Here is a 13,216-nt window from a genome sequence, read left to right as displayed (position 1 = left end):
CCGGCTACCTAAATATGGTTCCCAATCAGAGACAACGAGAATCACCTGACTCTGATTGAGAACCGCCTCAGGCAGCCAAACCTATGCTACACCCCTACTCAGCCGCAATCCCAATGCCTACAAAACCCCAATACGAAACACAACAAAATAAACCCATGTCACACCCTGGCCTGACCAAATATATAACGAAAACACAAAATACTATGACCAAGGCGTGACAACGTCTGGTCGGACAATATTCTTGGAACAGTGCAGTACTGGTGTGAGTCCAGTTCAGGTGTGAATACAGTAGTTGAGACTTAAAAAGTGTTTCGTATGATCCTGCTCTTCTTCCTGGCTTCACAGTATTCTAGCTCAGTGCAGCGACTACAGAAGGCTAGTTATATCTGTCTATGTGACTCTACTGGCTGTGTGTGGAGCAGAGCAGTGGTTTTCCTTGGGCATGGAGGGGGCCGATATAATTAGGGAAGAAGTCTCTCCTCTTCTCCTCCATTAACCCTCTCCTCCTTTCCTTCTCTCCTCCCCTCTTGTTCTCCTTTCTTCCTTTCCTCCTCTCCTACTCGTCTTCTAAGGTTCGAAATGAGATTGTTAATAATCCCCTTTTCCCAGCATTTTCCTAATTTAGGCACATTATTACTGGCTAAGCTACACACACCACAGACACCTCCCTCCCAAACGCCTGGCCCCTCCCTCTCCCTCTCCAGACAACAGACAGCACAACCCAACGCTGGGGAACAGTGTAATTTATCATAGCACAGGCTCTCTCTCTCTTTGACTCTCTTTCTCTTTCTTTTTCTCTCCCTCTCGCACACATACGTATGTGCGCGCACACACACACACACACACACACACACATGCTTTTAATTTGAAAACATGAACGGGGCATACTCAGGGAACGTCTGCTGTTAATCATGTGCCATCTAGCTGTTTGAAATGAATTGTAATAATCGTCATTTATCTGCTTTACACCAACACAGTAATCAGATAGAATGAGCATGAAGATGAAAGATGACCTATAGTATCCACATAGTAACCAAGAGGAAATGGAACCATATTATAGATCAATAGATAATAGTGTACAGGTAGAATGTTGAATGTATTTGTACAGACTTTGACTCATTACAGGAATAACATCAGTTCTGATGGTGAAACTATTTCCTGTTTTGAGACTTTGTAAGGCTGCTTGGTTTCTGAAAAGCGCCTTGCCTTTTCAGAGATATCTTGTCTTTGGGTCTGGCTGCCATCTTAGTACTCCTAGATATATTTTTAGTGAAGAGAGTCAAAGAAGTGCAGGAGTCTTCTTCCCAACCCCCAGCTCCAAACCCCCAGCTCCAAACCCCCAGCTCCAGCCCTGTTATGTGACAGCTAGCTATGCCTTTCATCAGCAGTCTATGAGGCCCACGCAGTGGAGTACACACACACACGCACACACACACACCGGTGGTTACCCTTTCTAGGGAACTGCTGTTTTTGGAGCGGGTTTAAAAGGCAGGTAAACTCAGCAGAAAGCCCTGTAGATCTTTCATCCTAAGCATCAGTGAGAGTTTTTATACAGCCTTTTAAAACCCTCTTCTGACTAAGAGAATTTTCTTTCCTACTTGACCCTCTGACTAACAGTTTTTTTCTTTGACGGACAGGAAACGAAGCCCATCAGCATCCAGGGATCCAAACCAAAGATACGACCAAAGGGAGGAGCGGGGTCAGTATGCCCCGGGAGACGGCACCATGCCCAGATCACCGTCCGACTACGGGGATGGGGACCCTCGGCGTGGGGCCCCACGGAGGTACCAAGACGCTGAGGCGGCGAGGGGGGAGTACCGTGGTGGGCGTGGCCGCTGGCGCTCCCATGAGGACTACCCTCTGGACCAGGACGGGCCCTACCCTCTAGACGGGCCCTACCCTCTAGACGGGCAGCCCAATGAGTACGAGCTGCAGCGCCAGCGCCAGGAGGAGTACCAGACACGCTACCGCTCCGACCCCAACCTGGCCCGTTACCCCGTCAAGCCCCAGCCCTACGAGGAGCAGATGAGGATGCATGCTGAGGTGGGCCGGGCCAGGCACGAGAGGCGCCACAGTGATGTGTCTCTGGCCTACACGGAGCAGGACGAGCCCCAGGGACCAATCCGCCTGTCCAGACAGCACCTGACCGAGCGCCGGCCGCCCATGGTGGGCCAACGCTCCTACTCCATGGACAGAAACTCCCCCACCCCTGGAGGCCACCCCAGGACCTCCAACCACAGCCCCCCCACCCCACACCGCAGCCCCGTGCTGGGGGACAGGTCAGGGGACATGAGGCGGGGGCCAGGGGAGCCAATAGGGTTCAGGGGTCATGATTATCTGGACCCCAGCTCTGCAGTCAGGAAGACCAAGAGGGAGAAGATGGACACCATGTTGAGGAACGACTCTCTGAGCTCTGACCAGTCCGAGTCCATCAGGCCGCCGCCACCAAAGCCCCACAAAACCAAAAAGGGGGGTAAGATGCGGCAGGTGTCCCTGAGCAGTTCGGAGGAGGAACTGGCCACCACGCCGGAGTACACCAGCTGTGAGGACGTGGAGATAGAGAGTGAGTCTGTCAGTGAGAAAGGTAGGAACACTCTTCCTCCTGCTCTCTCTCGTTCTACTCTCATACTGTACACTAGGGGGGCAATCTGAATAGGCAACCTATTCCCTATAGTGCACTACTTTATAGGGCACTCTCTTTTACTAGGGGAAAATCTGAAAAGGCAACCTATTCCCTATATAGTATTGCTCTATATAGGGAATATATTTTTGGGTCTGGCCAAAAGTCGTGCACCATATAGGGAATAGAGTGCCATTTGGGAAGCACAGAGTTTTGTCAGGGATAGTCAAATCACCTTTGCATTATTCATTGGGAAGTGTATTCAGTGTCACTGTCAGCTCATGTTGAACATGTTTATTGACTAATTACCACTGTTCCATATTCAGTGAGTTAGTGGTACGACAGTAGTCTGCTAGCTCCATATGTTCAGTACAGAGGACTGAGTGCCATTGATGACTAATGAGCACCAGACCATCACAACTCTCTTCTCAGTCGCCCTTAATTATATGAAGGAAACTACAACGTTTATCCATGAAAACAATACCATATGTTCTGTATATGTTCTGTATTGTCAGGCTTGCATAACTAATGTGTTTTAATCTCGGCCTCGTGGTCTCATTCATAATAATATGATATGTAGATTATGATAGGAATTTGATCTTATTAATGAGCCGTCGCTTAAAAACTAACCTTTTATTCCCTCACAGTCTATGGTCTTTCTGTGTCTTTGTTACGTGATCTTTTCTGTTTTGTGTGTGTGTGTGTGTGTGTCAAGTCTATTCTACACTGTACAGCAACTGTGTGGAGGGAGCTTATTATGTCGACAGGGCTTGGCCAGATGTGTGTAAATGTCTATTGAACAGTGTGTGTGTGTGTGTGTGTGTGTGTGTGTTGGGCTGCTGCTCTAGATACCTTATCCTGTCTCTGTCCTCCTGTAAGCACACATTGCAGGGCCTGGCTACCACTTCTGTTTCACACATTCAATCTGATGTAATGGACTCTATATTATATAACACAGATAGAGGGAGAGATCGAGAGATAGCGAGAGGAGTGACGAGAGGGGGTGGGAGAGAGAAAAAGAAAAATATGGAGAGAGGAGATAAGGGGCCAGGGAGGAGGGAGAGAGAGAGCCAGGAGAGAGCGAGGAGAGGAGAGGAGAGAGGGGAGGAGAGGAGAGAGGGGAGGGAGAGAGAGAGCGCGGGGAGAGAGTGGAGAAATAGAGAGAGAGAGAGAGAAGGAAGGAAGGTAATGATATATGTAATTGTAGTCTGATACTGTACTTTTACAGTGTCACAGGTACGCACGCACACACACATACACACAAACACACACACTTGTTTCACACACATACACACAAACACACACACACACAAACTGTCCCAAAGTGTGTGTGTGCATGCGTGTGTGTGTTTGTGCGTATTGGGCGGCTCACTTCAATAGGATCAGGGCCAGAGGTGATGTGCTGTTCCAGTCATTCAGCCTATAGGGAGTCAGTCTGTCTGTGTCTGTGGGTTAGTCTGTGATGCTGCTTTTGAACGGCCTCTGGCTGAACAATGTCATCAGTCGTGCATATTAATTAATGAAGGTATGGCAAATGCAATTAAGTGGTAGAATAATTAGGGTTTCTCCCTGTAGGATTCTAGCCTCGCGAGCCGCGTGATCTTGCACGCTAACATGAATGGTTCCTTGCACTGATAAATACGTGAGATCAGGCTACTTGTGAAGCCAGTAGGATTCCCCCTGTACGACAAATCAACTCTGTTGGAGCAGCCAGGGAGCACGGGATGGGATTGGAGTAGACAGTGGAGTCGAGTCGTGAGCTGGGCTGGGCAGAGTGGAAGTTTGAAGATCAAATGTTTTTTGAATGGCTTACTTCTAGATTCTAGCCTCTAGTCCCTAACTCCTACTCCTTATTGTTGTGCATTTACTATGGATTAAGTTATATATGACATGCTATTTTATCAAATCAATTCTCTGTAATTAATATTACCTGATTAAACTAATCATGTAAATAGTTTCATATTTAAACATTTAAATTGCACAACAATTCCATGTGAATGTGATAGACTTCCCAAGATACACTTTATATCGTCCTATCATCAGTAATAATGTCTCAGATGACAACTGATCTGATATCATAATCTTTAAGTACCAACGGATATTTTCAACTGGTTGGATTACCGAAATATGGTTCCGTTCCCAACCTCTTGATGTTACCAGACTCTCTCTTTGTTAACAAAGGGCTTTCCAAGAGTCCAATCTGTAGAGTAGAGAGAGAAAAGAGGGGAAAGTATTTATGCGGGTCATAAACCTCACCAACAGGGCAACATCATGGCACTAACTACTACCTTTCTGTCCTCTAGATGCAGGCAGTAGATAGTTATGTATTATAAGGTTATAAACATTCATCTCATACTACTGGACCACAACGATCGAACCACTCTCGCCCTCTGGTGATGTCATAATGTTAAGGACACTAACAACGTCCCAGATAGAGGGAAAGAGAGAGAGAGAGAGAGATTAGGTCTGGGCTGGCAGAGGAGCGGTCACCGTGCTGAAAGCATTGCTATACGGGCGGCAGGCTGGCTTTGTGGTTTCCATATTAGTCCTTTGAAAAGGCAGACAGCTTCCAAAGGCGTTTTTAAGTGTTTGTAGAGCTGTTTCTGAGGAGTGACCTATATAGATTCCCCTCTAAAGCAGACTGTATGGCACATCTACACTCAAGGGTTTTACTTCCCTGTGTGCAGTCTCTGTCTCCTTTGGATGACTGTGAAGGACTGACTGATGTGAGTTAGTCCCTCTACACGGTCCCTTTCACATAGCTTGAAAGTGAAACAGTCATAGTTATTATTTGTGTGTGTTTTTATTATGGATCCCCATTAGCTGCTATCAGATATAAATCTGCACATATCGAATAATGCAGTGCATTTGGAAAGTATTCAGACCCCTTCCCATTTCCACATTTTGTTACGTTACAGCCTTATTCTAAAATTGACTATATACAGTACATGTTTTCCCTCATCAATCTACACACAATACCCCATAATAACAATGTGAAAACAGGTTTTTATTTATTTTGGCAAGTGTATTAAAAATAAAAAAACAGATATAGTTGAAGTCTGAAGTTTACATACACCTTAGCCAAATACATTTAAGTCAGTTTTTCACAATTCCTGACATTTAATCAGTCAAATTTCCCTGTTGTAGGTCAGTTAGGATCACCACTTTATTTTAAGAATGTGAAATGTCAGGATAATAGTAGAGAGAATGATTTATTTCAGCTTTTATTTCTTTCATCACATTCCCAGTGGGTCAGAAGTCTACATACACTCAATGAGTATTTGGTAGCGTTGCCTTTAAATTGCTTAACTTGGGTCAAACGTTTCAGGTAGCCTTCCACAAGCTTCCCACAATAAGTTGGGTGAATTTTGGCCCATTTCTCCTGACAGAGCTGGTGTAACTGAGCCAGGTTTGTAGGCCTCCTCCCACGCTTTTTCAGTTCTGCCAACAAATTTCGTATAGGATTGAGGTCAGGGCTTTGTGATGGCCAATCCAATACCTTGACTTTGTTGTCCTTAAGCCATTTTGCCACAACTCTGGAAGTATGCTTGGGGTCATTGTCCATTTGCGACCAAGCTTTAACTTCTTGAGATGTTGCTTCAATATATCCACATAATTTTCCGCCTCATTATGCCATCTATTTTGTGAAGTGCACCAGTCCCTCCTGCAGCAAAGCACCCCCACAACATGACGCTGCCGCCCCCGTGCTTCACGGTTGGGATGGTGTTCTTCGGCTTGCAAGCCTCCCCCTTTTTCCTCCAAACATAACAATGGTCATTATGGCCAAACAGTTCTATTTTTGTTTCATCAGACCAAAGGGCATTTCTTCAAAAAGTACGATCTTTGTCCCCATGTGCAGTTGCAAACCGTAGTCTAGCTTTTTTATGGTGGTTTTGGAGCAGTGGCTTCTTCCTTGCTGAGTGGCCTTTCAGGTTATGTCGATATAGGACTCATTTTACTGCGGATCTAGTTACTTTTGTACCTGTTTCTACCAGCATCTTCAGAAGGTCCTTTGCTGTTGTTCTGCGATTGATTTGCACTTTTTGCACCAAAGTACATTCATCTCTAGGAGATATAATGCGTCTCCTTCCTGTGCGGTATGATGGCTGCGTGGTCCCATGGTGTTTATACTTGCATACTATTTTTTGTACAGATGAACGTGGTACCTTCAGGCATTTGGAAATTGCTCCCAAGGATGAACCAGACTTGTGGAGGTCTACAATTTTTTTCTGAGGTCTTGGCTGATTTCTTTTGATTGTCCCATGATGTCAAGCAAAGAGGCACTGAGTTTGAAGGTAGGCCTTTGAAATACATCCACAGCTACACCTCCAATTGAATCGGTCAGGGAGGTGACCAAGAACCTAATGGCCACTCTCCCAGTGGTCCGGAGTTCTTCGGTGGAGATGGGAGAACCTTCCAGAAACCTTCTCTGCAGCACTCCACCAATCAGGCCTTTATGGTAGAGTGGCGAGATGGAAGCCACTCCTCAGTAAATGGCACATGACAGCTCGCTTGGAGTTTGCCAAAAGGCACCTAAAGGACTCTCAGACCATGAGAAACAATATTCCCTGGTCTGATGAAACCAAGATTGAACTCTTTGGCCTGAAAGCCAAGTGTCACGTCTGGAGAAAACCTGGCACCATCCCTACGGTGAAGCATGGTGGTGGCAGCATCATGCTGTGGGATGTTTTTCATCGGCAGAGACTGGGAGACTAGTCAGGATCGAGGGAAAGATGGTCAGAGTGAAGTACAGAGAGATCATTGATGAAAACCTGCTCCAGAGTGCTCAGGACCTCAGACTGGGGTGAAGGTTCACCTTCCAACACGACAACAACCCTAAGCACACAACCAAGCCAAAGCAGGTGTCATGTCTTTACTATCATTAAATGAAGACTTTTAGTTTTTATCAAAGATTCTCTGTAATTACTATTACGCGATTAAACTGATTAATCATGTAACTGTAATTAACTAGGAAGTCGGGGCACCAAGGAAAATATTCAGATTACAAAGTTATAATTTCCTAATATAACTTTTCAGATATTTTATCTGATCAATTAGACTTCGAATTAATTTATTATTTACTTTACCTCACGCTAGTCTCATTCCAAACGTCGTAAATTGTTGGTTATCTGCACGAACCCAGTCTTCACGATGAGTCATCCATACATCAATTTTCTGAAATCATTTATTTACTAACTAAGTAATTCACAGAAATGCATAAACAAACAAACAAAGTACATATGGTTACAAGAAGTGATAGGGGAATGTGCCCTAGTGGGCTAAACCGGCATGGCGGCTTGTTAGACAAAAGGGAAGTGGGGGTCGACTGAGAAGACAACACACAGTTGATAATTATAACAATTGAAATGCTAATCCTTTACACATGAACACTCACTCATTCAGGAACAATTGCAATCAATATATATATTTACGCTCAGTGTGTCGTCGGGATCTCTGCTGAAAAGTTAGTTTCTGTTGGAGAGTTTCTGTCCTCTCTCTCTCTCTCTCTCTCTCTCTCTTTCTCTCTCTCTCTCTCTCTCTCTCTCATACTAGTAATTAATATCAAAGACTTGTTCTTATTCTGTCGGTATCGATAGTCTAAGAGTTTAACCACGTGGTATGGTTAAAAGATTCAGCAATCGTCTCAACCTTTGTCCTCTCGTGATTGAGAGAAAACATGGTCTAGTTGAGAACTTCTCAAAGTTGGGTTTTATTCAGGAGTTGCAGAAAAGGGCCTGTCCCAGGATGCCTGACCCTAACTGGGCTCATGGGCGGTCCTCTGATTTCGTTAAACTCAAAAGGGAATTGGAGTTTCCTTCATTAAACAGTCCAAAATCACATTACACAATTTTACAAACAGTGTCATCCTTACTCATTCATCTTATACAACAATTAGATTTAAACCTCATATCTGAGGCTATTATATTTTTTATATTTTTTATTTTACCTTTATTTAACCAGGCAAGTCAGTTAAGAACAAATTCTTATTTTCAATGACGGCCTAGGAACAGTGGGTTAACTGCCTGCTCAGGGGCAGAACGACAGATTTGTACCTTGTCAGCTCGGGGGTTTGAACTCGCAACCTTCCGGTTACTAGTCCAACGCTCTAACCACTAGGCTACCCTGCCGCCCCTATAAACAGTGTTATGCTAATGTTACCGCACCGTCTCTCATGAGTTTTACAAACTTGTACCAAACGGACCAGTTCGTAGCTGGATTCTTCACCGATCATTTATACCTTCTCCGGAACATGAATGTTGTTCGGACCTCAAGTTCTGTGAGGTGGAAGAAATTCCTTTGTTCTCTATGAAACTTCACTCTGTCTCTATACTGTGCGGCCATGAGGCAGGATCTTCCTGGAATTTACGACCTCTCTGACCACAACCGCCTAGTTGTAGGAGGCAGGGAGAGGGGGATGGGGCTTGCTGTACCCAAAGAGGGCAATGTCATGACACAGGAGTGGCTTCGAGACAAGTCTCTGAATGCCCTCGAGTGGCCCAGCCAGAGCCCAGACTTGAACCCAATCGAACATCTTTGGAGAGACCTAAAAATAGCCGTGCAGCGACGCTCGCCATCACGACCAACCTTGCGAGGATTTGCAGAGAAGAATGGGGGAAACTCCCCAAATACAGGTCTGCCAAGTTTTTAGAATCATACCCAAGAAGACTCGAGACTGTAATCGCTGCCAAAAGTGCTTCAACAAAGTACTGAGTAAATGGTCTGAATACTTATGTAAATTTGATATATCAACATGAATCAACCTCATCATGTCAGTTTCCCCTCAACACCATAGGATATGATTTTGGACAGGATAGGTATTATACTGTATGGCATCTGTAAGGGTTTACGGCCTGTATTTCAGATCTCCACTACTTCTACAGACAACTACATGCTAAATAGCAACACACAGACTTTCCCCTATCCCCTGTTCCCCGTCCTGTAGCCTTCCCACTTGTTTGTTACAACAGGACAATGGTTATAGACAAAGGGTAGTTTTTCATTCCCCTGCTTCTGAACAAAACACTCCCATTGACACATATACACACACACACACCTACACACACACACACACCTACACACACACACACACACCTACACACACACACACACACACACACACACACACACACACACACACACACACACACCTAAACACACACACACACACACACACACACACACACACACACACACACACACACACACACACATATTGAATTAAACCCCCTTTTCCTTCAGAATTAACATCCAAAGCTATCCTTCAAGAGTTGGGCCACTTGACTCACTCTACGCAGGCCCACAGTCGTCATAATTGCATATTGATTTTGTTGTCAAATCTGTAATTATGGGGGCTTTTACCTTGGCAACGTCAAAAGCAGGAAAAACGGATGAGGAGGAGAGGAGAGGGAGGAAAAAAACAAGAGAGAAGAGGAGAGGAGAAAATAGGACAGGGGATGAGGGTAGGAACGCAGAGCTGCTTCACAGGTGAAGAGGAGAGGAGGACAAGGATCAGGAGAATCCAGGCAGTCAACATTCCCCAGTCCCTGTGTTATGTAACTTTCTCTCTTCACACAGGGAGGGAAGTAGCACATGGCTAGGTTAGCTCAGACTGGCTCCATTATTGATGCATTGTATTGTGAAGGTTATGTGAAGGATCACAGTAGTGGTGGGGTCACAGAGTAGTTTGAATGTGGACTGCTGAGGCGAGGGAGGTGAGCTTCTGAGGTATAGGATGTAAGGTTTTGTATTTTGGAGGTATGGGGGGAGGGGGCTTACAGTATATACTGTCTGTCATTAAAACCCCTGTCCCGAGTCTGTCACACACCTGTATGTAACATGCATAGTATCATCAATGATTAGCAATAGGAATGGTGTTTGGCCTGCAGAATTTTCCCTTCACCCAGTCAGTCCAGTGTGACGTTGAAGGACGAGCCATAACCAGATAAGCAGAACATACATTCAATAGCTTGGGCCGAGGGGGGAGAAAGCTGAGGGAAAGAGTAAAGAGGGCAGAAAGCACCTTCTGTCCATCTGTGGCCAGTCAGCAGCACTATGGTCTGCTCTGCTATGTTATACACTCAGTGAGCTGCTTGACTGGCCAGGACGGGAGGGAGGGAGTTCGAGGTGGGTGAGGTGAATACATGGGTGTGTTATGGCAGGCTAAGCTCACCTCGTGCCATGCTCTCTGACCCTGGGCACTCTGGGGGTCTGGGGGGGAAGTGAGGGAAGGAGTGAGTGAGGGAGAGAGGGGGAGGAGGTGCCATCAGTAATGGCCTGAGCTCCTGGCTGCTTCTGGCTGCTCCTGGCTGCTCCTGGCTGCTCCTGGCTGCTCCTAGCTGGCTCGTTGGTAGTGAGGCTGGGAGTCTGATTTAGTGTGACGTCCCTCTCACTCTGTTTTCCTCCGTATTGATCTCATGACATGCCACCTCATGATAGCGCAAGCAGGACAGAAACTAGAAAAGACGAGAGACACCGAGAGAGAGAGGCAGGGAGAGAGAGAGAGAGAAGGACAGTAATGAGAGAGAGAGGGGGCGAGAGAGGGGGGGGCAGAAGAGAGAGAGAGAGAGAAGGGGGTGGGTGGGGTGGACGCCGTTTAGTGATAAAACCGGACTAGATTCTCATTACATCTCTATCTCTGGTCTGGTTCTGTAAGTTTTTAGGACAAGGACTAGTCCAACATCCCCCTGCGAGTAAAGGGCATTCTTATGTTCAATGCCAGGCATAAAAATGAATAATGTTATAGTTTGTGTTTCTACATTGTAATAACAGTACATTGACTATTATTTTTTATATTTTTAAGTATTGAAAAAAATCACAAATGTCCTAAATAATAATTTCTGTAGCTCTTTAACCTGCTCCACCTTGGATGTTTTTGGACAATCTGGTTCCACAAACACAAATCACACAGCTAATCTGCTCCCTTTACCTCACAGCATGGATACTGTTTAAACATACACAATGTTTCACCTCTCTCTCTCTTTGTCTCTCTCTCTCTCTCTCTCTCTTTGTCTCTCTCTCTCTCTCTCTTTGTCTCTCTCTCTTTCTGCTCTCGCCCCCCCGAATTGTAGTAAAAACACCATCAATAATTAATGATCCAATTAATAGTGTACACTGGTTTCTATTGAGTTGTCAAAGTGATGGAGAGCCTGCTGGCAATGAACTCTTTCTCCGCTGTCTCCTCCCCACGTTGTGCTGCTGCCGGAACCCTGAATCAGCACTTTGGTGGTGGGTCCCCGCGCCTGCTGCGCCGGGCCCGAATGAAACCAACCGGGGGGGAAGAGACTGCTGATGCTCACAATTTACGGCTGTGATGAGTTTCCTGTTGGCTGAATCACCCTCAGCTGAGGTTTTACCGGTCCTCACCAGGGATCAGGGCTTAATTGTGATTGGCACTGTTAATAAAACAGGAGGAAGAGGGAGGCAACAGAGGGAGGCCACATTCTCTAGACTGGGACAACAGTAGCTTAGCTCAGCCCCCATCTGAGGGGCGTGTCGGTGGATTGTGTGTGTGTGTGTGTGTGTGTGTGTGTGTGTGTGTGTGTGTGTGGTTGGCTTCAGATGAGCTGGAGAGATGTGTGATTTCAACACGTCTATGGGATTTCAACATGTTAATATGATTTCATCATGTCTATGGGATTTCAACATGTTAATATGATTTCATCATGTCTATGGGATTTAAACATCTGTGACTGTTAGAATTGCAAGCCGTAAGCTGTTTGGGGCTATCATGGACACAATAGCAAAGTCATTGGGTTGCAGCAGCTGAGACAAAGAGAGGCAGGGAGAGGAGAGGCAGCGATGCTAAAATGTGTTTATGGCGACTGGCAGCAGCAACAGCTCAGTGTGTGTGTGTGTGTGTGGCAGGGAGGGTAATCAGTGTTGAGTGTTGTCAGCTGTTGGTTCCAGCAGGTCACGGAGGGCATAGCCCATCTGGGGACTTCCATCATGTTTTATCACTGGGCATAACTGTGTACAGTAAGTGGTTTTAGCACCCACAGGGACGGGTGAAGGGATGGAGGGCTTGTGATAGAACTAGTGAAGGGGTGAAGGGATGGAGGGCTTGTGATAGGACCAGTGGAGGGGTGAAGGGATGGAGGGCTTGTGATAGGACTAGGGGAGGGGTGGAGGGATGGAGGGCTTGTGATAGGACCAGAGGAGGGGTGGAGGGATGGTGGTGATAAGGGAGGATGGTGATAAGGGAGGATGGTGATAAGGGAGGATAGTGATAAGGGAGGATGGTGAAAAGGGAGGATAGTGATAAGGGAGGATGGTGATAAGGGAGGATGGCTGGTTGTTTTGGAGAGGACTTGACCTTACTCTGACATTCAGTGTCTCTGCCAGCCTTGAAAAATATTCATTAATATTAATGTAGAAATTATTTACTGTTTTCTCAGCTTCCAACGACGTGATCCTCAACACTCTTGATAGCAACCCTAGAGTAAAGCTACAGACCAGGTTCTACATTTATAGAGATATTGAGAGAACATCTGATCTCCCCTTCCCTTCCCTTCCCATCCTACCCAAACCCCCAACCCTAACAACATATGCAGCATAAAGCTATTTTTATATTCTTCCAACTGAATTCCCTGACTTCTC

The 13,216-nt window shown here is 45.8% G+C and overlaps 1 protein-coding gene across 12 annotated transcripts in view; it reads left to right on the top strand.

Moving 5' to 3' along the window:
* rims2a (regulating synaptic membrane exocytosis 2a) overlaps positions 1-13,216 on the top strand; it is a 215,292-nt gene that overhangs the window by 105,779 nt on the left and 96,297 nt on the right. For all 12 annotated transcript variants that reach the window (XM_042310264.1, XM_042310266.1, XM_042310267.1 and 9 more), the window contains one exon: positions 1,638-2,584. In XM_042310264.1, the coding sequence (XP_042166198.1) occupies positions 1,638-2,584 (947 nt within the window). The remainder of the gene's footprint in view (positions 1-1,637; positions 2,585-13,216) is intronic.

Source organism: Oncorhynchus tshawytscha, linkage group LG03, assembly GCF_018296145.1.
Source record: "Oncorhynchus tshawytscha isolate Ot180627B linkage group LG03, Otsh_v2.0, whole genome shotgun sequence".
Lineage (NCBI taxonomy): Eukaryota > Metazoa > Chordata > Actinopteri > Salmoniformes > Salmonidae > Oncorhynchus > Oncorhynchus tshawytscha.
The sequence above is the reverse complement of the archived record's forward strand: the minus strand, read 5'-3'. Positions and strand labels throughout refer to the sequence as shown.